Source organism: Fringilla coelebs (genome assembly GCF_963513975.1).
Source record: "Fringilla coelebs genome assembly, chromosome: 19".
Taxonomy (NCBI): Eukaryota; Metazoa; Chordata; class Aves; order Passeriformes; family Fringillidae; genus Fringilla; species Fringilla coelebs.
In genome coordinates this window covers 2,814,741-2,839,786 of record NC_140045.1, presented here as the reverse complement: position 1 = coordinate 2,839,786, position 25,046 = coordinate 2,814,741, and the positions used below count along the sequence as shown (strand labels likewise).

At 51.7% G+C, this 25,046-nt stretch overlaps 1 protein-coding gene across 1 annotated transcript; it reads left to right on the top strand.

Annotated features, from left to right (window-relative positions):
- The first annotated feature begins 321 nt into the window (after positions 1-321).
- On the top strand, positions 322-25,046 carry AXIN2 (axin 2). Its single transcript, XM_084218394.1, has 11 exons — positions 322-385; positions 1,373-2,303; positions 8,184-8,324; positions 13,656-13,758; positions 15,630-15,770; positions 15,922-16,409; positions 16,526-16,705; positions 16,990-17,208; positions 17,750-17,845; positions 19,167-19,334; positions 23,407-25,046. Exons 2-11 carry the CDS (start codon positions 1,480-1,482, stop codon positions 23,531-23,533), a joined length of 2,487 nt encoding a protein of 828 aa, XP_084074520.1. The 5' UTR covers positions 322-385; positions 1,373-1,479; the 3' UTR covers positions 23,534-25,046.

Below are 25,046 nucleotides of genomic sequence, written 5' to 3'. Positions count from 1 at the left end.
TTTTAGTGCGCTATCGCCCTTGCAGGACCGCTCCGCCGGGCTGCGCTTTGATGCTGCGGGGGGAGCCCGGGGCGGGGGGCGGAGGGAGGGGGGGGCGGGACCTGCGCTTTTGTATTTAAAATAAATAAAATAAATAACCAGGGGAGGGAGGGAGAGGAGGGAGGCGCGGATCGCAGTGGGCTCCTTCCCTCGCAGCCCCCCCCTCCCTCCCTTTACCCCCCTCTTTCCCGATGCTCTCCGATGCGGTTGCACCGCCGGGGAGGAGAGGAGGAGGAGGAGGAAGGCGAGGAGGAGGAAGGCCGGCGGGGGGAGCGGGTGCAGCCTGCGCGCTGCCGGCGGCGGGGAGCGGCGGGGCCGCGGGCGCGCAGCGAGCTCCGGCTCGGCGGTGAGTGGCAACTTCGGGGGCGGCGGCCGCCGCTTCTTCTGCTTGAGATACGGAATTTTCTCCTCATTTCAGTTATTTCCTTAAATCTTTTTTTTCAATATATATATTTTTTCCCGTGGGGTGCCCGCGCTGCCGCCCCCGCGGGCGCGGAGCCTCCGCGCTGCCCGTGCCCGCCGCGGCTCGGCTGTTGCTCGCGGCTCGGAGGGCTCCAAGTCGCTCCGGACTTTTTTCCCCCCTTGCCTCCCCCTCCGACCTCCCTCCTCCCAGCCCGTCGCCATTTCTGGAGCAGGTTTTTTTATTATCATTATTATTTTGCACGCCGGGAAGCCCGGGGCTGGGGGTTGCCCCCCTCCGACTCCCCCTTCCCATTTATTGCCCCCTTTCCAGAGCCGGGGTTGTTGTCCCCGGCTCCAGGGGGGATGCGGGGGGGCCGGGATGCCCCGCAGCGCCCAGGTACGGCCGCCTCGCCTTAACCCACTCTCGGGGGTGTTTTTTGGGAAGCGGGGTCCCTGCTCCAGCCCGGCTCCCGCAGGGAAGCGCCCCAACATCGCTCCCGGCGGAGGGGGGGACAGCCGGGACACGCGGGTCGGGCAGCGCGGGGGGAGCGGGCTGGGCTGAGGGGCAAATGGAAACCAGATGCCGGGGCAGGGACGCCCCGAGCTGCCCGCGGCTGCGGGGGGGCCGCGCTGACACCCCCGCGCCGGCCCCGGCCCCGCTCAAAGTGAGCCGGGAGTTCAGCGGAGCGGATCTGATAGTCGCGATCGGGCTGGCGATAGAGCCGCGCTCCCTCTGCCCTGCCTCCCTCCCTCTCTCTCTCTCTCTCCTTTTCTTTCTTCCTTTTTTTTTTTTTTTTTTTTTTTTTTTGACTGTGAGGAGTTGAAAAGCCTGTTTACTTTTTTGCCTTTGATGTTGGGAGGATCTGGTTTTGATTAGATCAATACTCCTTTTTTCTTCCCCCCCCCCCCTTTTTTTTTTTCCCCTTTGCAGAGAGGAGGCTCCGAGGATCCCCTGCTGACTCCAGGCAGAGGCAGGCAGAGGCACAAGGCAGCTCCTGAAGCCACTGGGAGCCCCTCTCCCCAGCCAGCTCCGGAGCCATGAGCAGCGCCGTGGTCCTCGCCCACCTCCCAGACCCCAGCAGCAGCTTCAGGGAAGACGCCCCCCGACCCCCTGTCCCGGGGGAGGAAGGAGAAGCACCATGCCCGCAACTCGCCAGCTCGTTTCTCGCCAAAAGCCAAAGCTTCAAGGCCATGCCGGTGCCTCCTGCCCCGCGGAGGAACGAGAACGGACTCGGGGAGCCAGAGGGCAGCGCGTCCCCGGACTCCCCTCTGGCCAGATGGACCAAATCCTTGCATTCCCTGCTGGGAGATCAAGATGGTGCCTATCTTTTTCGGACCTTTCTGGAAAGGGAAAAATGTGTGGATACCTTAGACTTCTGGTTCGCCTGCAATGGCTTCAGGCAGATGGACCTTAAGGATACCAAAACTTTACGAGTAGCCAAAGCTATTTACAAAAGGTACATCGAGAACAACAGCATCGTCTCCAAGCAGCTCAAACCTGCTACCAAGACCTACATAAGGGACAGCATCAAGAAGCAGCAGATAGATTCCATCATGTTTGATCAGGCACAGACTGAGATTCAGACTGTGATGGAGGAAAATGCTTACCAGATGTTTTTAACTTCTGATATATACCTCGAATATGTACGGAGTGGAGGAGAGAACCCCGCTTACATGAGCAGCAATGGACTGGGGAGCTTAAAAGTTGTCTGTGGCTATCTCCCGACCTTGAATGAAGAAGAGGAATGGAGCTGTGCAGACTTTAAAAACAAAATCTTGCCTTCGGTAGTTGGACTATCCAGCAAGACGTTGAGGGTTACAGCGAATGTCAGAGCCACGGAAACGATCGAGAACGGATACAGGTAAGGGAACCCCTGGAAACTGAGCTTTGTTTTAACTTCAAGGACTTTGAGAGTGTTTTTCAGAAGGCTGTTGGGGTGGGAATCGAGGGGAGGCAGAGCTTCCTGAAGGGCTGGGAGCACAGCTGCTTCCCCACACCTCCAGACACTGGAATTTGTGGGGTGTTGTCTGAGTGTGGGGTTTTTCCCCCTCTACAGAGGAAAACAAGATCCTGTGCTCTGAAGCCCTATTGGCTCTTTCAGTTCTTTTATAGATCAAAAACTTCATAGCAACTATGTCCTCCGGACATACGTTAATTATTGGTTCAACTTTCAAACCTATTAAGAGCAGTAGTGGAGTGGATCACAGAGACACATGAATAATGTAACCTACCAGTTCCCCAACTCCACCATCAACCGGTGTTTAACGATGTTGGTTATGTGGGAAGCAATTGTGCGGTCGAGGAAGAGGAAATGTGTGCACTGACTGCATCAAACTCTGCAACTTGGGCAGAATCTGCTTTTATTTTGACTCTGTGTGTGTGTGTGTGATGTGCAGCTTCTCCATGGCGTGGGGTGTCGGTGTCATGTCAGAGCCATCTAGGGTGGCTTTGAGCCAGTGCATGCTGGAGGATACCTAAAATTTGGGCGTTTAAGGTGGTAGAGGCATTCCAGGTGTGGAGTAACAGATCTTTGGTCGGTGTTTGGTGCTCTCCTGTTGGCCGTGAGCTCGGGGTTAAGCTCGTTAAGAGGTGGCTGTCTCCAGGGGGATGTGGTGACAGGCTGTCCTTGTGCCCTGGTCCTGGGGTGCGTCTGCATTGCCAGAGCCTTCTCTTTTGTTGGAAATGTTGATGGCACAGCTGTGCGAGGGTGAGGAAAGCAAGAGCCATCTCGAAGTGCAGGGGGGGATGGGAAAGAGAGACTCTGATGAGCAAATGATGAGTTGTATAATCCTCTGAAAATGTATTCTTTCCTCTCCCCACCCTTGCCATAAATGTGGATTGTTGAATCAGGGCTGAGAGGAGAGGGCTCTGCTGCAGATGTGTGCTCTCCTCCGCCGGCCCGGCAGCCTGGGGGTTGGTATGGTGAGTGTTTGACATCTCGTTTACAGGAATTTTGAGAGTGTGTCTGTGATTCATGGACATCAAAGGGCAGCAGGCTTCTCCCGGAGAGGCTTTGCCGGAGCGCTCCTCTGCTGCCCCCGGAGAGCTTCCAGCTGTGCCGGGCTTGCCGGGGCCGTGGGGTGCTGGCAGGGTCCCCCTGCCCCGGAGGGTGCTCCGGAGCCTCTTCGGTGCTCTGCCGTGCCCGAGGCTGTCCTGCCAGCGCAGGATGGGGCGGGATGGAGGTGCTGGGCGTGGGGACAGAAGGGATGCTGGGCGTGGGGACAGAAGGGATGCTCTGCATCCCGGCGTGGCCTCCGGACCCCTCCTGCCGGGGGCTGCGGGGGGGCAGCGCTGGCAGCTGCTCTGTGCAGGACTTGGGCTTTGGGATGCTCATCTCGTGCCTGAGCCTTTCTGCCTGAGCATCTGCTGTTCTCCAGAACTTGGTTTGAACTGCTGCCCTTCGCTGGCTTTCCAGGAGGGGGATGTTTGATGCTTTTATCTCTGAGCCTTTGTTGGGATTCAGAGCTGGAAGGGCTTGGCTGTATGTTCTACCAGAGCTGCAGGCCCTGCTAAACCCACATGTGCCTTGTCCAGGAGAGCTCTTGCAGTGCCATGGCTGCTTGCCTGATTAGTGCTGGGCTTTTTTTCCTTTCCTTCCCCCCCCACCCCTTTTCTTTTCTTTTTTGTCCAGGGATTAATGCAGCTTGCTCCTCACATGTCAGATCTACCCTCCTAGGACATTAGGTAGTGCGTTTTGCTTTGATCACCTTCTGTTGAATTTCCAGGAGCTTTTGCTCTCCACGGGGCCAAGAGATCTCAATGCAAAGAGAGGGGAGGTCAAGCTGAGATGCTGCTCAGTTCCTCCCATTTGTGAAGCCACTTGTGCGTGCATGTGCTCGGAGCTGATGAGCATATGGATGGGTTATCTCTCATCACTCAGCATTTAGGATCGCAGCTAGGATTGGAGCTGAAGCTTGCACAAAGTCTTTCCTGGTGAGTGGCCAAACCACACCTCCCTCATGTGTGTGTTGGAATTAAGGAATTTCTGCTCAGTGTGCTCTGGTTTTGAAGGGCTGTGCAGGCTCTGGCCATTCGCTTCGGTGGGTTTCAATGTGATTATCCCAGCGAAAGCCCTGAGCCCTGGGCTGAGCCCACCTGACTGGGGGAGCCCGGCAGTCCCAGGCCAGCCTGGTGTTTGCAGGGGAGACCACCTGGAAATGCCAGGGCACGGAGCCACGGCCAAACCCACAGCAAACGGGAGACAGCAGGAACCAGACAAGCTGAGGGACTTTGTTTGGCCCCAGTGCCAGTGATGGACAGGAACAGGAGAAGTCAAGTGAAAACACAGAGTTTGCACCTGGCTGGGGAGCAGGCGGGCGCTTGCAAACTGCTGGCTGTGTATTTGGAGCCCTGATACAGGGAATATTTTAAAAGCAGGACCTCCCTCTTGTCCTCCCAGGCGACTCCCCTCCCCTCTGGGCTGTGGTGTGGTTAAAACTGGCCTCCCCAGGCTGCTGTGCTGGACCTGGCCCCATGCTCCAGGAATTCCAGCTATTATTTATACGCGCTTCTAAATTTATCACGCACGACTTTGTGTACACAGGGAGCTCCTCTTCCTTTGCTGTGCCGCCGGGGTAACGTGGGTTTGCTCAGCCCAAGGTGGACTCATCTGCCTCCCATTAGGCTCCAACATCAGTGGGACTGGCCTTGCTGGGGGAAGGCTGGGGCTTGCAGATGGCCTTCTGCCTGCTCCCAGTGCTTCCTGGCCTTTGAAAGGACCCGCTGGTGCAGCTCCTTGTGTGTGAAGTTATTGGAACCAAGTTTGGCTTCAATTATCAAAGTAAATGATGCCATTGTAAAGCTATGCTCCAAGCAGTGTTCTACAATTAGAGCGTGGAAGCTGTGATTAACATAGTTATGTTAAAATATACTCTCTTTTTTTTTTCAGGTTTGTGCATGTGTGGGTTTTTTTGCCTTTTTAAAAAATGTTTTTAAATCCACAGTTGCCCAGTGATGTTTGTCCCAAGCAAATACTTAATGAGATTCAGTGCTGCCTCCAACTGCTCCTTGTACAGTTTTTCTCCCTCTGTACAAGTCTGGTTTGACCTGCCCAAGTGCTTTTATTTCTAAAAGCAACCTGATAATTAAAAAAACCACCCCCCACACTCTGAAACTGCACCCTCATAACAGGGGCTATGACCAGGAGCCCCTCTGAAATTTTCATGGCATTGTAATACCTCTGATATGGCCATTGCCTAACGTAGCAGAGAGAGAGAGAGTTACATGCTGTGTGTCATCACATCAAGATAAGAATAGGCTGAGAAGCATCAGACATTCTCCTTGAAGCTCCAGAGCAACTGCTACCTGACAGCTGAAAACACTTTGCATATTGAGTTTGGAGCTGGGCTGTGTTTGTGTGTGCAGCATCTGTGGCAGGAGACCACCACTCTCTCTGGAATTTAAAACCCTCGCAGGCAACTTGGTGCATCTGGGTGCAATTACAGGAGTAAGGTGGTCAAATTAACATTGGGGGGGGGAAAATTCAAAACCATTAAATGTAGCAAAACAGCCTCCACTGGTTTATTGAAAGGATGGGGAGATTTCTGTGGGGTGGTGTTGGATGTGGAGCAGGGATGAGGACTTTAAAACTATGTCAGCTTTAGGGGTTATTATTTTTTTTCTCCTCCACGAGGTGTTGGTAGGTGAATGATGCTGCAGTGCTGCTGGGGAGATGAGTGAGTTCCGGCCACTTTCTCTAATTACATGTTTGGACACACCTCCCTCTCCCTGTGCCTTACCCACACGGAGCTGCTGCCTCCGCCCCCAGCTCAGCCTCTGCAGGGATCCTCCTGTGAGAGCAGCCTGGCAAATCCACGCCTGGCTGTGCCAGGGGTGACAGACACCTCCCAGCAAGGTGCTGGGGCTGTGCTGGGCAGCACCTGCACCCCTGAGCCTGCTGGGGCATCCCCAGCCTTGTGGTCCTTGATGCACTCCAGGAGCTGAGATGGTTTCACAGCAGAGTGGGGAGAGCTGCATCCCTTCCACATTGACCCAAAAGCCCTGGGAAGGGTCTCTGGGGCTGCACATCCCCCAGTCCAGAGCAGAAGACTCCATGGCTGTTAGAGGGACTTTCTTGTCGTAGCAGCAGGATAACTTTGCTTTCACCCACATGTGGAATTAATTTGTCTTTGAAGATTTAACTTCTTTCCTGTGGCATTCCTTACTATCTCTTTTTTTTTTTTTCCTTTTTCTTCTTCCCAGATATATATTTTTTAACATCTTGATCTCCCCATCAGAAATGCCTTGGCCTCCTTGGAAAGGAATGCAGCCCTGGCTGGGCTGAATACCTGCCTGCAGCCAGCCCTGCACTGCTCATACCAGGGAGGCCCATCTTCCCCACCAGCCTTCCCCCTCCTTTTTTCTAATTTTTTTTCCCTTCTCCTTAATTTTTAAAAACTCAAGCCTTGCTGAGGCTGCTGCTTTTGGTGCTGGAGGAGGAGGGATGGGGTGATGGGGCACAGGGATGAGGATGGAGATTGAGAGGGGGCAGTGGGAGGGTGTTGCTGTCACTTCAACCCAGCTGGTCCCTCCAGCCCCAGGGGGGCAGGGAGATGGAAAGCCCATTAAAAAAAACCTGCTGAGCCTGCTGGCACATTCCTTAGGCCCCCAAGTCCTGGGTAAGTGGCCCTAATTATTAAAATCAGCAGTCCTTATCAGATGACAAGGCCTTTTGCTTTGATATACAAAGGCAGAAGCTTAACAACCCCATCTTGCCCTGGAAGAGGAACAAAATGTGCACCTTAACAGGCAGCTTCCAAACCTCCCTGCATAATCCCCTTATCACCTGCCAGGATGTGTATATTGATCCTGGCTGGGAGGTTGGAGTGCTGGAGGCAGGGGGATGCCCGGGGTCCCCCCATGCAGTGACCCTGCCGTGGTGACCTGGCCCTGCTCCATCACAGCCTGTGTCACTGCCTGTGAATCCTTCACAGAGCTGCTCCTGGGTGCTCAGCTCAAACATCCAGGCTGGGCTTAGGCTTTGCTGTTCTGGGTGAGGAGGTGTTGGGGTCAGTAACCCACGTGCCCATCAGTACAACGTGCTGGCCTCTCCTCACTTCTCCCATCCGTGCTCCTCTTCCCCACCCAACTCCACGCCAAAAAACACGAGTAGGAGGTTCTGCTAAAAGCTGGGATTTTTGGTGTGTGTTTTTACAGTGCCAGTGTTTTTGTAGTGCAGCTGTCTTGGGGAGGCCAGGCCTGGGACACCAGCTCTCAGCCCTGCCCTGTGCCTCTGATACGTGGGGGTCCTGCCCCTGCAGTTGCAGGCAGTTCTCGTTCAGAAATACCAATAATTTGTGTTTCCAAAGGGATCCTAACCCTTGTCTTCAGACCCTAAGCATTCTCCTAACCCTAAGCATTGCTGGCTGGCTCCTCGTGCCTTTCAGTGGGACTCGAGCTGTGAACTTCTTGGACTTTTCCCTGCTGGTGCCAGCAGCAAAACTGCTGCTGACCTCAGCAGTGCAGTATCAAGCCTTAAGGCCTGAGGTTTTTCAGGGTATCAAAGGATGCAGAGGCGCTTCCTGGGATTTTCCAGAGCACTTTAGAAGATGCTAAAAGTCTCTAAGGTTGTGCTCTGGGTGTGTTTAGCCGCAGTGTGGTGGTTTAGGCGGTGTGCTGGCTGAGGTCTGAGCAGCGCGGGGTCGGTTGGCTCTGCAGAGGTTGCCTGTGGTTCCCACGAGGATGGTGCTGCCATGGAGCCCAGGACTGTGTGGTAACCGTGCTCCTGTTCTGCCTGTGCCAGGTCCTTCAAGAGGAACGACCCCATTAACCCCTACCACGTCAACTCGGGCTATGTCTTCGCGCCGGCCACCAGCGCCAACGACAGCGAGATCTCCAGCGATGCCCTGACGGACGACTCCATGTCGATGACGGACAGCAGCGTGTGAGTACCTGCTGCTGGCCACATCTGGGGTGGGACACCTGTAAATCAGCTCTGTGGGGCTTAGGGGAGTGGTGGGCATCACCCAAAGGGGGGTGTGCCCCAACCAGGCCATGGCAGCCTCTGTCCCTCGCGCCGTCGCCGCAGGTATCGGATGCGGGGGAATAACGAATCCCTCTCTTGCCATTTTGCAACTGCAGCTGAGCAAACGTGTTCTGCCCTGCCTCATGGTGCTGCCTGACTAACCCAAGGAGTGAATGAACCTCCCTGAGCCTTTGTCTTAAGGCCAGGCTTCCTTAACTAGTTATCAGTCATCAAAGAGGAGATTACTTCCTGTAGGAAGTACTTTCTGTAATTAACGTTTGTCATTAGTGTCAGAATGTACATTAATAGGGCCGGTGACCTGAAGGGGCAAATAGCTGCTCATCTAGTGTGGCTGGGGCAGTCTTCAAAGAGCCATTTGGATGGAGCTGCATGGATCAGGTGTGGGTGTTTCAGGAGCATACAGGCATGAGAGATGATGCTGTGGCTGAGGCCAGGAATTGCAGGCTCTGTCTTCTCCTGGCTGCTGAGGCGTGTGCAGCTGGGAGCAGGGTTTGACTGTCAGTTTGCTTTCCCTAGCAGGACAGAAATGGTGCTTTTGTTTCTCTAGAGGGGACAGTGAGGCTCACTTAGTGCTCCTAAGGACCATTTTCTTCAGCTTAGGAGAAGGCAGATGTTGCTGTTCGTGTTTCATGGTCTTCCCTTAAGTGCTCTAGAAAAGCCCACCTGTAAGCAGAGTGCTGCATTGCTGGTTTTTCATCTTGAAACTTCCCCAGTGTCTCTGTCAGACATGTCCAGTGGTCCCTGTGTGCTCCTCAGAGAGATTTTCATGCTGGGTTTTTGAAGTCAACATGCGTGAAGATGCACAACAGAAAACAAGATTTACCAAAAATCCTCGATGCATAAACAAAAAACCCTTTAAAAAAATTTTTTTTAAAACGCACATGTGTGTTTTGAACTGATATTACGGGAAAAAAATAGTTTGTTGTCCCAGCAGATTCCCTTATTGAACAATATTGGCATTAAATAAAAGAGCTGAATCATAGGGTGACTTCTTTATTTCTTCTTACTGGCTCTGGTTGTATGTGATCATGTGTCAACAGAGCATTCATTGGGTTAGTCATTTCTGGACCAGTGTAGGGTCACTTGGGATTCACAGGGCTAGGATTATACCCTCTCTTCACAGCAATGCCAATTGTAGGCCTTATACAGATGAGAGCACTGAGTGAGAAATAAAGTGCATGGTGGATGAAAGGCTTAACTGAATCGCTTTCAGCCCATTGTTAGTCCAGGGGAGCTTAGCGGGGATGAGAGGGCAGCAGCCCGCTTTGAAATTTGCTTGAACAAGTGAATAGGAGCTCCCCATAAAGCAGCCCTGAAAGGAGCTGCCTGTTTTTTCCTGCTGTAACAATGGCCCGTGCAGGCTGTGAGAGTTTGGGGAAGCTTGGCTGATTAAACTGCCTGCAGCTCCAGGCTGGGGGGCTGCAGGGAGCCCGGGGGTGGCAGAGGGGCAGATTTCCTCCCTGGGGGGGGAAGAGGGGCAGATTCCAGCCCAGAGCTGGCAGAGGGGCAGTTTCCTGCCTGGAGCTCAGGGGTGGCAGCAGGGCAGAATTCCTGCCCCAGGGGTGGCAGCAGGGCAGAATTCCTGCCCCAGGGCTGGCAGAGGGGCAGATTTCTTGCCCCAGGGGTGGTAGAGGGGCAGATTTCCATCCTGGAGCTGGCAAAGGGGCAGATTCGTGCCACTCTTCATCCCTGGGGCTGGCAGCGGGCACACTGCAGCTTTCTGCAGCTGGGAGAAGTAAACTGGCACTTCTGGAAGCTGGGCTTAAAGTTCAGGCTGGTGTAAAACTTCCTTTGCAGAGGAGTTGGGCTGCTGCCAGCATCTCTAGAGCAGTTGGGATTTTTGGGTGCTGCTGGCAGAGGCTCTGCTGGAAGCTGGAGGGGCACAGACCCAGCCTGGCTGAGCCCAGGTGCTCAGCCTGTCAGGTTTGATCCCCCTGGAACAGGAGGCCTTGTTCTGTTCCAGCAGCGTGAATGCAAATTAGTTCTTTTGGCTCATATTGGTATCAACTGAAGAGGAAAAACTTGTTCTGGAAAAGTCTGTCAGACATAGCAGTAAAGTGAGTTTGGAGCTTTTTTTTAAAATAAATCTGAGAACTGCACTGGGATTAGGAGAAATCTCCAAATAATGCATAATCTGCCTTTTTTATTTTATTCCAGAAGCCAGTGATCAGTCTGTCCCTATATATTTTGTAATAGCCACAAAGCATCATGCAAATTTCTATTTCCATTTCTTGATTGGGGGGCGGGGGGGGGGGGAGGAAAGGGGATTTTTTTTTTTTATTTGCTTATATCTTATTTATGGATTTACTTTGGACACAGGGGAATGCTGCTGAGCAAACTTCAAATATTACCTTATCTTACAAACCAGGCTTTTGATGTTGGCAAGATCAGAGGCTTGTTTCAGAGCCGTTGCCAAATGAAGATGGGAGTGAATGCATATGCGCATGAGTCTGATATTTCAAAGCAGCAGTAAAACTACATTCAGGTTAGGTCAGGCACATCTGAGTCAAAAGGCTAAGATAATTGGCTCAGCTTAAATGGCAGCTGACTGGGTAGAAGACTTCAAACTAGTGTTTCCCCCAGAAACAGATTGGCTTAGCCCCAGCCTGGTTAGCTGAAATGTTTATAATTAAACTCTACTATTTGGTGCCTCAAATCTGTAGCTCTTCAGCCCCAAAGCTTTTAGTAGACAAGAAAGTGAGTGTGAGTGTTGGCTGTTGGAGCAGGGGAGAGGTGGCACCTGGAGAGCTGGGGTTAACCCTTGGCCTGTCCAAAACCTCAGGCCAAGCTCAGCCCTTTCATTTCCAAGGTACTTTCCCCTGCTTGGGGGATCTGCTCAGCATTAGGGCTCCCCCTGCCCCCCCCAGCTCTGGTTGGTGGCTCCAGCTCCCTCTCTCTGTCCCTCCTGCAGTCAGGGGTCACTTGGTCACCCCTTCAACCCTGGCCTTGTCCATTTCCCCTGTTTTCCAGGAAAGGGTTTAGACAGCTCCCAGCAAAGTGGCTGCTGAAGTCCCTTCCCATTCCCCAGGATGACTTTCCCAGCTGCTCCACAGCCTTCCCATCCCAGAGAAATACCTCTGGGTTTTTATCATTCTTTTTTTTTTAATTCTGCACGTGTTCACGGGTTGCAGAGCTCTTCTGCCAGGGCAGGGCTGTGGGAGCAGGGAGCTGGAGGTTTGATGTGGGGCTCTCTGCTGTAACCTGAGGAATGTTAGGGGGAAGGAGCAGTTCTTGTACCAACCTCAATGAGGGCAAATACTGTTGGGTCAGTGTTGCTTTTCTCCTCCTCCTCCTTTATAAGTCCCAACTCCTGCTCCATAGCCTGTCCCTTTGGGCAGAGATGATCCTTGTGGAGCTGGGAACTTGGGGATGCCCCACAAGGAGATGTGTGCCACAGCAGAGGGGCTGGGGACAGCTTGCAGAGCTGGAGGGAGGTGGGGAATGCAGTGGGGCTGCCTGGTTGTGTCCTTGTGGTGGACACACAACCTTCCAGCTGCTTCCCTTCCCCTCCCCATCTGGCCTCTTGGACTTTATGGACAGAGGACACCTCCTTTCCCCCTGGGTGTGCTGATGGGGTTCATCCCACGGGCTCATATGCTCATGCTGGCACTTTTACTTCCCTTTGAAATGCCTGTTTTACTGGGCATTCCCTGTGCTGAAGGTCTTCCCTGAGAGACCCTTGTCTCAGGAGGTCCCAGTTTACAAACACATCTCTGAAGGTACAGGTGGTTTTGTCTTCATCTTAGATTTGCTTTTCCCCCATCCTCCCCCAAAACTTAAGACATGTCCTGTGCCCCAAGCCCCATTGCCCCATGGGTTTGTGGAGCAGAAATACTTCATGGGGAGGTGCTTGGTGGCCACCAGTGGTTCTCTTGGCTGTTCTGTGCTGGGCTGCTCCTCCAGAAAGCTCCTGGAGCCCCATCTTGTGCAGCGGGGACATGGGACAATCAGCTCCTTTCACTTTCTGTGTCACATGTGCTCAAAAAGTGTGTTTAGAGGAGGTGCTCACCTTGTGGCCTCAAGGGCCTCCCAGCATGCTTGTTTTTATTATAAAGATTTTTCCAGGTTCATTGAGATGGGATTGTTCTGATCCTTCATTCCTGGCTTTGCAGCTTAGTCATTAATGGCAGCTGAAGGTTGGCCAAGATCTTCACAAAGCTCTGCCATCACCTCCTCTGAGCTTTGTGGCATCTGATCATCCTCCTCCAGGGGAGGGACGTGGTGCCTCTGGGAAGGTGCTGTGGTGTGTGGCCACGGGAGGGGACACACAGGGACACTGTGCCACGCTGGCTCCTGTGGCAGCAGCGTGGGGCCAGCACTGTCTGCTCCTCCTTGGGCTGGAGTTATTTTCTCCTCTCAGGAGATGAGTCAGGTGTGGGGGCAGGTGGATGAAAGGGACAGCACCAGAGATCAAGGTTCTCCAGGCAGTCTGAGGGAAGTGGTGGAATGAGACATTCAGGATCTCCAGGCGTGCTCTTCCTGCTGGCCCTGCTGCCTCTGGAAGGCCCTTTCATCCTCTCTGGGGTGATGTTTTGTGTGGCTGGGTAAAGATGCCTGCAGTGGGACATGCAGGGGGGTGTTCCCACTGGAGAGCCTTCAGCTCCTGGCCTGGTCTCTCCTTGTGGCTTCCTGGCAGGAGCTGCTGGGGTGGCTGTGGGCAGCAGTGTCCTGTCCAGAGGACAGGCTGTGACCGTGTTCATGCCCTGGGGTGTGCTGTACTGGCCAGCCCCAGGGCAGGGGAAATCCTGCTGATCCTGGATTTAAATGGGACTAGAGGTGGGGAGCAGCCTCTGGATGGCTGTCCATCCTCAGCCTGTTCCTTGTTTCCGCTGTGCCAGCAGTTCGTGGGGTGTTCAGAAGCCTGAGGAACGTTGTGGTCCTGGAGAGCTTAATTGGATGGGGGAAAACCTGAAATTAAAGGTCATGAGCAGAAACGTGGTGTTGGAAGGGCCTTGGAAGTGAAGCTGATGGGATCTTTGGACGTCTGCCCGTGTGGAGTTGCCTTCAGCTTGTCAGAGTTTGCTTAATTACTGCACATCCATGTGCATCCTTTGGTGACACGGGCACTTCCCACACCGCCGGATCCTCCAGGCTTCGGGTGCCATCCAGAGGGCTCAGCACCCCTGGGAGCGAGCGCCTGCGGCTGCCTGGGCGGCTCCAGAGGGGATGGAGAAGTGTCTCAGGGCGTGGGGACAGCCCCAGCTGACGTGGCCTCTCTTCCCTGTGCAGAGATGGGATCCCCCCGTACAGAATCGGGAGCAAGAAGCAGCTCCAGCGGGAGATGCACCGCAGCGTCAAGGCCAACGGCCAAGTTTCTCTACCTCATTTCCCGGTGAGTGCAGGAGGGAGCTGCAGGGGCTGGGTGGGCCTGGGGAGGTGCTGGGGCTGGGGAGGCACACGTGGAGGGGAGGGAGCAGGGCAGGAGAGCATTTCCATCGCTTCCATCCCAGGGTGGTGCCGGAGGAGAGAGGCGCTGCTGGGTGCTGGGCAGGAGCCACGTGCTCGCAGCATCCTTGCAAAACCCTGCCTGTGCATGGTCACATCCTGGTCCTTCCTGAGACCAGCTGCTGATTAGGAGTTTGCAGGGGCACTGAATTTGTCCTGTTGGTTAAATCCCAAGTGGGGATGTCCTAGTGGGAGCCTTGGCTCTGGCTGCCACCCTGATGCTCCTGTGGTGCTGAGCGAGGCTTGGCCTGGTGTGCGTGGCTGTGTGAGCTGGGGGTGAGCAGGAGCTCCCAAAAGAGAGAGCTGGCAGCAGATCCCTGCCTGGCTTTGAGGGAATCTGATGCATGGTACTGCCCTGCTCTTCAAAATTAACTTGCTCACTTGCTAATTCAGTTGACTTGCAGCCTCTCGATTCCTGCAGTGAATAAACTGTTTACACAGACAAGTGTAAACTTATCTTGTCTTGAGATTAATATGCTAAAATTCTTCTTTCTGCTGTCTTAAGCAGCAAGAAGTCATAGATGATATTTCTGGTGGAAGGTCGTGGGGTGGTTTATGTGGTTTTTCTTTTTGGTATTTTTTTTTTCCCCTTCCTTCCTAAAGAAAGTTCTATAGCCTGAGCTTGTAAATTAGATTATTTTGTCCCAGGGCGTGCAAATCGACTTTCTCTGTAAGGCAGTGCTTTGATCAGGGACTGAATAGAGCCAGCTTGTGTAAGAGTGACAATTTCCAGCAGAGTGGCCTTTTTCTACCCTCACATCATTTCTGGAGCTAAGTGGTTGCCGGAGAGAGGCCCCACCTCATCTGGTGGGTAGTATGTGAAAGAGTTGGCAGTTCAGCTTTCTGCTTTCGGGGGGGGAGAAAGAGGGAGAGTGGGGGTGAGGAGTGGGGTGTGTGGGGATGGCAGGAGGGAGGGCAGAGTCAAGTGGGTGGTTTCTTTTTCCTCCTTTTTTTTTTTTTCCTTTCCTCCCCTTTTCCTGCCATGTTTGCTTCTTTTGGCAGAAATTCGCATTTTGCCTTTTTATATTCTGCACTTGATTTGGAGATGTTCCCTTTTTCCCTTGATAGATCTGCTTGAGGCAGCCAAGCTCAGCAGTGTAGCACCGCTAGCCTGCAGCAGCTTTCTTCATTTTCTGTACAAAGAGATGGAGGGGGGGGGGAAGAGATCTAGGACACTGTTGAGACAACACTACCTCAAAGGTGCCCAGTGTGTAGCCAGGAAATAAATTACCAGCACTTCTCTGATCTGCAACCGTTTGACTTCTTTTTTTTTTTTTTTTTTTTTTTTTTCTTCCCTCCTTTCCCTTTTTCTCCCCCATCTTATTTTTTTTAATTTCCAACTCCTTTCTGTTTATACTCACTTTATTCCTTTAGTTAAAGTCTCTCTCCCTCCCACCTCAGAGGTTTTTTTTTTTTTTTTTTTTTTTGATGTTTGACAACAGTCTTTGAAGATTTTCTACTTCAGAGTAGCTACTGATGGGCTGGTTGTACTACAGAGAGAACAAGCGGGGTTCCTCAGAGTGCGACCAACTGCTCCTGCCGAAGGCAAACACTGGTGGGGAGGATGTCACTCCATGAGGCCACAGCACTAGCTCATAAAAATCCAGAGCAGACCATGCCTAGTTGCGGTCGTCTTTTCATCCAAACATGGAGACACAACAAGCGTGGCGGGGCCGGCGATGCCGCGGCGGCGAAGCGCCCGCGCCCCGCGCCGCCCGCTAAACATTGCCTTGTGCCTTCTGTCCCCGCTCCTTGTAGAGGACCCACCGGCTTCCCAAGGAGATGACCCCGGTGGAGCCAGCCGCCTTCGCCGCCGAGCTCATTTCCCGGCTGGAGAAGCTGAAGCAGGAGCAGGAGACCATGGACTGTCTGGAGGAGAGGCTGCAGCAGATCAAGGAGGTAGGATTAGCGCTCCCAGAGCTCCGCGTGCCACCCGGCGGGAGGGGGCCGGTCCCTGCCCACGGGGGGACATCCCGGGGGGGACGTCCCGGGGGCGCCTCGCCAGCTCCCGGCCCCTGCCATTCATTGCCTGCCATCCCCTGTCTGGCAGGACGAGGAGAAGGAGGGCGCCGAGCTCCCTGCCGGCCTGCAGAGCGGGCGGGACGCGGCCAACCCCCAGCACCCGCTGTCGCTCCTGCCCTCGGGCAGCTACGAGGAGGACCCCCAGGCCATCCTGGACGAGCACCTCTCCCGCGTGCTGAAGACCCCCGGCTGCCAATCGCCCGGCGTGGGCCGGCACAGCCCCCGCGCCCGCTCGCCCGACCGCCTGCCCACGGGCAAGCTGCCGCCCGGCACGGCCTCGCTGGCCGCCTGCGCCCTGCTGGGCAAGGGCTTCATCACCAAGCAGACCACCAAGCACGTCCACCACCACTACATCCACCACCACACCGTGCCCAAGACGAAGGAGCAGATCGAGGCCGAGGCGGCGCAGCGGGTGCAGTGCTGCTGCCCGGCGGGCGGCGACTACTACTGCTACCCCAAGTGCAAGGGCCACCCCAAAAACACTGACCCCCCTCTCTCCCCGCTGGAGCCCTTCGGGTAAGTCACCAGCATCTCCACGGCACCCGCCCCGCACGTCACCCGGCGTCCCGCTGCCGTGGGGCCGATGGGGATGGGGCTGACCGTGGGCTCGTGTCCCTTTTTGCCACCAGCAGGACGGGGACGCTGCTGAAGAGGCCGGGCCGAGGAGGGGACAGCGCGGCCCCGGCGGCCGGGGACGGGGGGCTGCCCGGCCCCGGTGGGGTGCAGCTCCCGGGGGGCGAAGCGGATCGGGCGCAGAACGTCTGGCAGTGGATGCTGGAGAGCGAGAGACAAAATAAGCACAAGACCCATAGGTAAATACGCAGCTGTCTACGGCAATATCGCTCCCGGTAAATATTTATATATTACACGGGCTGTCTATTTTTACAATCGCTAAAAACAAATGAGACTCTTTGCTCCTCCGGTTTAATATAAAAGCTGTTCTGCAGAACCAGAAAAACCACAAAAATGTCATGTTTTTGGCAATAAACCTCCTTTCATGTTATGACAGACTTTTGAGAGGGAGCGAGCAGAATAGGAGCTGCTATTAAAGTCATATTTTCCAGCTTTTCTAACCCGACTTCTTCCCTTCCCCAAGCACACAAAGCACAAAGAAGGCCTACAGCTCCGACTGCGCCAAGGGGGCCCCCGGCCGCCACCACCCGTGGGGGACGGGCAGCCACCCCCGCGGGGCACAGCCCGCCCACCCCTTCGTGCAGGACCCCGCCATGCCCCCGCTGACGCCACCCAACACCCTGGCCCAGCTGGAGGAAGCGTGTCGCCGCCTGGCCGAGGTCTCCAAGCCGCAGAAGCCACGGTAACGGCCGGGGCAGGGACGGTGCCTGTCCCGCTCCGGGGACAAACGGGGCTGGGGCAGCTTGGCTGAGGGTGGACGGGGATGTGTCCTGCTGTCCGGCCGTGGGGACGTGTGACGGCCGTGGGGACGTGTGACAGCCAGCCTCCTGAGCCCAGAGGATGAGCCTCTGTGTTCCAACCCCACCCTGCACCGGCACAAACAGTTGGAATCCGAGGCTATTACTTCCACTCTTTTGATGGCTGTAATTTGCCCGTTTTTCCTCTGGGACGGGCTCCAGCTACATACCAAGTGGGGAATTGGACTGGTTATCGTTCATTTGGGTATGGAAGGATAAATTAGCCCACAGCATTTTTAATTCTTCCTTTGATTGTTTACAACATGTGAGGCTTGATACAAAGAGCGAACTTAATGACCCACAGGAGACTTCAATTAAGGAGATTGTATTTCAACAATTTTTTTCTTAAAGTTGTTTTTTCTCTTTTTTTTTTTTTTCTCCTCCCCTCTCTTCCTTCCCCACTTGCTTTCCCCCTCCCCACTTCAGATGTTCAACCTCAAATCAGCAGAGGGACCGAAACCACTCCGCTGCCATTCAGGGGGGAAGCTCCCCTTTCTGCAATGCAAGTCTAACGACAGAAGAGTGAGTATTGCACATGCAGAAAAGGAATGGGAAATAAATAAATATATATATATATAATAATTATATTTTCATTAAATGGATTGCACTTTGAAAGGAGAGGAAATTCTTATATCTGAAATTTCCCCTTTCAAACATTCTTCTTAAAGAAAGAACAAAACATTTTCAAATCTTGTCTCCGGCTCTTTTTAACTTGCATTCCTGTAAAGTGGACAAAGATTGGATTAGTCTAATTACAGGATGGTTCTTTTAACAAGAAATCTGCTACAGAGAGGTCTAAAATGGCCTAAATAATTAAAGTTTTCTTTCTTACCCTCTTCATCTTAAGCAATGAGTAATGTTTGAAGTCCAGACTGAGCCACCTGACTAGAGCCTTTCATTTTTAATTGGTTGACCTTAAGTCCACCAGCTGTCTTTGCTAGCAGCTTTTTTTCTGAAACCACTCTACAAAGACTTAGAACAAATTAGGAAGACTAAATTACTGCGGACTAACACTTTGTGACCTTTTGACATGCCAAGTGTACATTGCCTCAGAAGCAGTTGTAGATTTGGCTGCATGGTATTCACTAGAGTGTTGCCATTTTGCTGGGTAATATTGTTTTAATTATTCTTTAAGAAGCGTTGCTTGGGTGCAAATGGCAGAATCCAGTTAATTTTATCCTCACTGAGAAAAATAAGATTACCTGGGTGTGCTTGAGGTGGAGCATCTGGCAGGGGGTTTGCTTTGGGGCCAGGTGGGTTTGGGCATGAGGAGGAAGCTTGGGAGATGTTTGATGTGAGGGCAGATGAAAAGAGCCTTTAAAATCCTGGGGATGCAGTCCTGGGGCTCTCTGGGGAGGGTGAGCCCAACCTCCATCCCTCAGCTCCCCCTCTGCCATGCCATGACCCCGGGGGGATGGCTTCACGCTGAAGGAGGGTGGATTTAGGTTGGGTATTAGGAAGGAATTGTTCCCTGTGAGGGTGGTGGGTGCCCAGAGCAGCTGTGGCTGCCCCTGCATCCCTGGCAGTGCCCCAGGCCAGGCTGGACAGGGCTGGGAGCACCTGGGACAGTGGGAGGTGTCCCTGCCATGGCAGAGGGTGGAAACTGGATGATCTTTAAGGTCCATTCCTTCCCAAGCCATTCTGTGATTCCCACTGTGGAAATCCAGCAAAGGGCTGTGCAAACACATCCCAGCCAATTCCCAACAAATGCAGTACAGGAATTTCTGATTTTCAGGGTATTTCTGGCAGCATTCCCCAACTCCACTGCTGGTTGGAGTGAGGTGAAACAGCCTGTTCTCAAATGGAAAACCAGAAGGTTTTGTGTGTGTTTTCTGTTTTGCAGCCACAAAGAGCCAAAGAAACTGCCACTTGTTCACACCTCTCAGTCTGGTGAGCTGGTTGTCACCTATTTTTTTTGCGGAGAAGAAATTCCCTACAGGAGGATGTTAAAGGCCCAGAGCCTGACACTTGGGCACTTTAAAGAACAGCTGAGCAAAAAGGGAAATTACAGGTAAGAATGTGTGATTTGTTTGTTCTTTAGTGTGTTACAGCAAGTCAGAAGAATTAGCAGATATTTTGCAGGGCTGCTGCAGTGACACTTTGGATTTTCAGAGGCTGTGGATCTTCTTAGTCTCTTCCCACTCAAAGTAGGAATAATGTGGAGATGGAGAGAGGAGCCTTGGCTGTAGGGCCACCTCCTCCCTTCCACCCCAACCCTTTCCCAGTTGCATTAGGACCTGTGCTCCAGCCCTTCTCCAAAAAGCTTCCATAGCAGGGATGGCTTTGTGGCAAAGGCAGGGAGCAGTGGGATTCAGATTCCAGACTGGGGTCAGGTCTCACCTGGGTGCTGGCCTCCTGCTTTGCCTACTGCTTAACTGTTTTATTTTTGGTTATTTTTTGCTATGCTGTGGCCATAAATGGGGTCAGGGATGGGCTGGGATGGTGCTGGTGAGGGACATGGAGATGGAGCTCGCTCCCTTTTCCCTTCATTAGAGGGGTAGAAAACCCCTGCCCTGCGGGGACAGCTCCACCAGCAATACCCAGTTCCTCCTCAGAAACACCAACAAACCCTGCTGCTCTGGTTTCTAGCTCCCATCTCCCAGTTTAACCAGTTTGCTGCTACCTCTGCTCACTTTGCTGCCTTGGCCCAGCTGTGGCAATAGCTTCACATTGGCTCTTTTTGGCTGCTCTTTCCCAGTGGATCTGGGCACCCTTGGCATGCTCTGTTGGTCACTTCTCCTGCAGGGTGAGCAGGACAGGGACATTCCAGCTGTTTTATTTTCTTTATTTCTCACTGCATTTGGTGGTGCTTCAGAGAGCTGTGTGTCCTGCCCTGTAGCTGGCAGCCTCTGATTTAACCTGCAGGTGTTCATTTTGGTTTGGTACGAGGAGTTCCCAGCTTGCTGCCCCATCACTGGCCTCTCTCTAGGTGTGGGAAGTCCACCTGTACAAACCAGGGGTTGGTGAGCCTGGGCACTGCCAGGCTGGGGATGCCAAGCTGGGACCTCCCCATGGCTCTTGCACAGTAGGGCTGAAATATTCCAGTTCCTCTCCAAACCATCTTTGCAGCCCACCCAGCTGCCGTTGGATGGCACCAAGCAGCAAGTGCATCCAACCTGGACACCCTGCAGGATAATCCCTGGCCTTCTGGCACCCTTGTGCCATTTCCCAGCCCCTGAAGCCTGTCCCACTGGCTCCTCCTCATCTGCAAAACAATTTCCTTGCCTCACCGCTGCTCTGCCACTGCCCAGTGGCTGTGTAGTCCCAATTCCTCCCAAAAAACCCAACTTTTTTTAATGTTTGTTGGTTTTCTGTGACATTTTTCATGTGATGCCCAAGTGCGAGGCTAGGCTCCTGAAACCTCTGTGGCCCAAAAGCCCCTCCAGGTGCAATTATTTGTGCCTTGTCGGACTGTAATTACTTTAGAAAATGTTTTTAAGTGACTGACAAGGATGAAACAACGTTTTGCTTAGATCTCACCCCTTTACACCTGGGTAAAGACAATACAGAAATTTATAAAAGGAACTTGGGTACGTGCCCAGTATTTTATCTTGCACAGACACAAGGTGAAACTAATTACACAAATGTGTGTACCTCCAGGGAATCATTTTGATCTAAGCTTTGACTTTTGGCTGGACTTTGAGTGAAACTGCGGGTGACCTTCAGGGGAGAGGTCCGCAGTGCCCGGAGTAGCGCGTGTGTTACGGGGAGGCACTAACTAGGCTGCTTTGGTCACATCTGGCATTGATTTCTTTTTAAGGCACATTTAATAAGCATGTCTTTGAAGCCCTTGCCTTTCATTTAATGCACAAAGACATGCAGAAATGCTCCACTCTCCAAATTCTTTATTGATTGGATCAGTTTGCGAGGCGGGTACCTCGGGCTCCCGCGATGCCAGAGCCCCGCCGGGGAAGCGCTGCCTCGGCTTTCCACCCCCCCTCCCAAAAAAAAAAAAAATTAAAAAAAAAGAGGGAATTAAGCAGTGATTTAATACTGATGGCGTTAACAAAAAACAAACATACACACACAGAAAAAAGTGGGTGGTGTTGGGTAATCTGGGGATGGCAGTGGTTCAAAACAGAGCTGCAAGGCCGGGCCCGCGTGCCTCGATTGGTGCCAGATGTCCCAAAAAATAAAATTAAAAAAAAAAAAGGAGCAAAGCTTGCCACATAAAATATGTTTCAATGGAAAGCCCATTGCTGAGCAAATAAGAGCAGAGTGACTTGTTTGAAGATGTTGTGGGGGTGGATTTTTTTTTTTCTTTCTGCTTTGCCTCCTCCTTTTCTTATTTTTCCCCATTTCTCTGCGAAATTAGATTGTAATTATGTAAAAGGTCATAGCGTGTTTTTTCAAATAAAAATTTTGTAAACACAGCCAGGGCTTGGGCTTGGGGAGGAAGTTCTTGGGAAGAGTGGCTGTTATCTGGACAGGGGAGAGGGAAGGGAAAGTTCTTTGTAACTCATTCAAACTTTCCTTGGGGTTTTTGGGTTTATTTCAAGGCTGCTGTCCTGGGGAGTTGTGGCCTTGACCTGCAGCACGGAAGTTGGTGGGAGTTGGGCCATTGACTTCCCTGAGTGCAGGCTCTGAAGGACTCCAATAATATGTTTTTTCCTTGCTGAGCCATTAAAGATTCAACATGTGTCAATTCTGCTTGGAATGACTTCACAAAAATACATCCTAACCATACCTGGACTAATTCGAGGTGATTTTATCTCATTGAAAAGAGGGGTCTTTTATCCCCCTACCAAAATAATTTTAATGTCCCTGAAAATAAATAGATATTTCAAAAATGCATCATAAAACAAGTCACTAAATAGAAATGTCTGATTCCAAGGCCCTGCTGTGGCTCTTCCAGTTTTAGTAGTTAAAGTGAACTTCATTTGATCTCCTTAGCCATCCTAAAGAAAATCATAATTACAAACCCCTTTCTCCCTGACAAACATCTGCCAACCCAAATTGTCTGGAAGCTACAGGGGAGGGGTTAATTTTTTATATATATATTTTTATATATATATATAGAGAGAGAGAGAGATATTTTTTTTTCTTTGTAATCCATCTGCTGGAATATTTTCCATCCCTGGCAATCAGATGGCAAAGCCCTTTTCCAAGGGAAGGCAGGAATCTCCAAGGAGGTGTTGGGCGGCAGACGGACAGACTCCCTAAATGCTACCCCTCTGAATGGAAGCCCTTCATTTGTGCATATGCAATTAAGCAGCCTTAGAAGGAAGAAAGCTCCAAACGGGATAAAAGGAACCTTTAATCAAGAAGCTGAACGGTCTAATTCAGGATAATAGAGGGGTCCTTAGTGTTTGACACAGGAGGGGTGGGGGTGCTTTTTGTCTCTGCAGCCTTGGCTTCATGATCTAACGACCCGGAGCAAAAGAGCAGGAATGCAGGACACTGCTACTTGACCTCCCCGTGTCACGGCCCAGGGGCTGGACCAGGCTCTCTCTGAGTGCTCCTGAGCCTCGGGAGGAGAGGCAGGACTTTGTGTCCCTTAGCTTGGACCCAGGAACGGGGCTGTTCCAAGTCCATGGATGTTTTTTCCAGCGGGAGCACCGCGGAGTTTCAGCTCCTGCGTTGCAGGAAGCTGGGATGGTTGGCTTTTCATCCATCCTTTTAATAACAGTTGCTAATTTTAATGTTGGCCTTCAGCTTTGAAACAAGAAAACACATGAAAGAAAGAAGGTGGGGAGAGAGGGGAACCTTAAGAATGCTTGGCTTTGAAATCCTATTTATTTATTTTTAACTGAGATATTTGACTGAAATCACCGTGCTTTCTAATTTTCTGTATGGCTGGGGATACCACTGCCAGTGTGTGTAATCTGCTCGCTGGAGAAGCTGTTGTCACCCCCGAGGAGCATTCACAGCCCAGCTCCTTCCATCCCACCCCATCCTTGAGGCCCCAGGGTTGCTTTCAAACCACCAGACCCGAGCACCCAGAGGTGTTCCTGGAGGAACTGGAAACATCGTGGTTACAAAAGAACCGGCAAAGCATCCTTTGCCTTTTTACCTTTTGATTTATTTGTTTGTTTTTTGTTTGTTTTTTTTTTTAACCTGTGTTTTAATTCTCTTTGCCACAGATACTACTTCAAAAAGGCCAGTGATGAGTTTGACTGCGGGGCGGTGTTCGAGGAGGTTTGGGAAGATGAAACCATCCTGCCCATGTATGAAGGGAGGATCCTCGGGAAGGTGGAGAGGATTGATTGATGGCATCTGTGTTCCTCAAGAGAGCTTAACCTAGGAAAATCTTTGGACACACAACAGTAGTGATGACAAGGAAAGAGGAAGAAAAAAGAAACAAACCACTCTGAAGGAAAAGTTTTGAACCAATGAAGAAAAAAAAAAAAAGTGAAGTCTATGAAGACTTTGCTGAATTAGCCTTAGAGGAAAAGAATGGCATTTATTATTCATGAGTTGGGTACTGAGATGATAAAAACCCTGGACTATTTATTAGAAACATGACCACTGTTGGCTATTGGAGATGCAGACCGTGTTTGAGAGACTTCCATACATAATATATGATTTCCTGGGGATCTGAAATCTATGGACTAAGAGAAACTGTGTATAGCTTACCTTAACAGTAATCCTTATTGATATTTATTGAACAGTCTGTTTTCCCTTAAGTCCAGTTTTTGGATATGCTGCTTTAACAATGGAGAAGAGAGGGGCTGGGAAGTGGGGTGAGGGGAGGAAGGAGAATTTTATTTTTTTACATTTTTCCCACTATCTAAAATTTAAGAGTTTGGCGATGAGCACATTCGTGATGGTTTTTTTTGGGTTTTTTTTGAAGGGGGAGAAGGGAAGGAGTGAGGTTGTGCCCAGTATTTCTCCAAGTGAAGATAAAACTTTCCTAAAGAAATAATATTAATAATAATAATAATAATAATAAAAGCCGAAATAAAAATCCATTCACCTAGAGACCGGTGCATTTTAATCTATGCTGCTCTAATTTGAAATAAAGGTCTTAAACATTAACTCTGTTTAGATGCAATATAACAACAACAACAGCAACAGGTTATTTTGTCCATGGATTTTGGCGGGGTGAGGTTTTAACCTCGCTGCTCTCAGTGGTGCCCAAGGTAGAGCACAACCCCGAGCCTGGGAGGGCTGCAGAAGGAGCCATCCCATTCCCATTCCATATTTAGCACAGCTGGAGGTTATGAAGGTTAAAAAGGCCCGTGTGGGTTCCACAGAGCTAAAGGTTTTTAGCTGTTCAGTGTTAGCACTGCTCGTGTTTCACGGCCGCGGGCGTGCTCGGCTCGGTGTGGAGATGTGAGTCCTTGTGTGCTGGGGTTTGCTTGGGGGTTTTTCTGGGCTGGGTTTTCCTCTGCCTCACCTTGAGCACCCACAGGCCGTGGGAGATGTGGGTGAAGGCTCTGGAGCTCCCTGGGGTGGGGTTTTTTTGGGGCAGAACAAGCCTTTTCCCAAGGAAGACCTTGCATTTCAACAGTTGGGTTTTGTGTTGATTAAGTTAATCTGTGCATTCTGTTTGCCATTGCTACTTTGTGTAAGTCTGTATATATTGTAGAAAATGTATGGTGGAAATATTAATACACTATCTCTAGTGTTTTTTAAATTTAATCAGTACAGTACCTGTGCCTGCATGGTGTTACAGACCATGCTTCGCCCTATATTCAGGGTTCAAGCTTTCCCTTGTTTGTTTAAGGGGTTTATGTATAAATATATTTTATGCCTTTTATTACAAGTCCTGTACTCATGA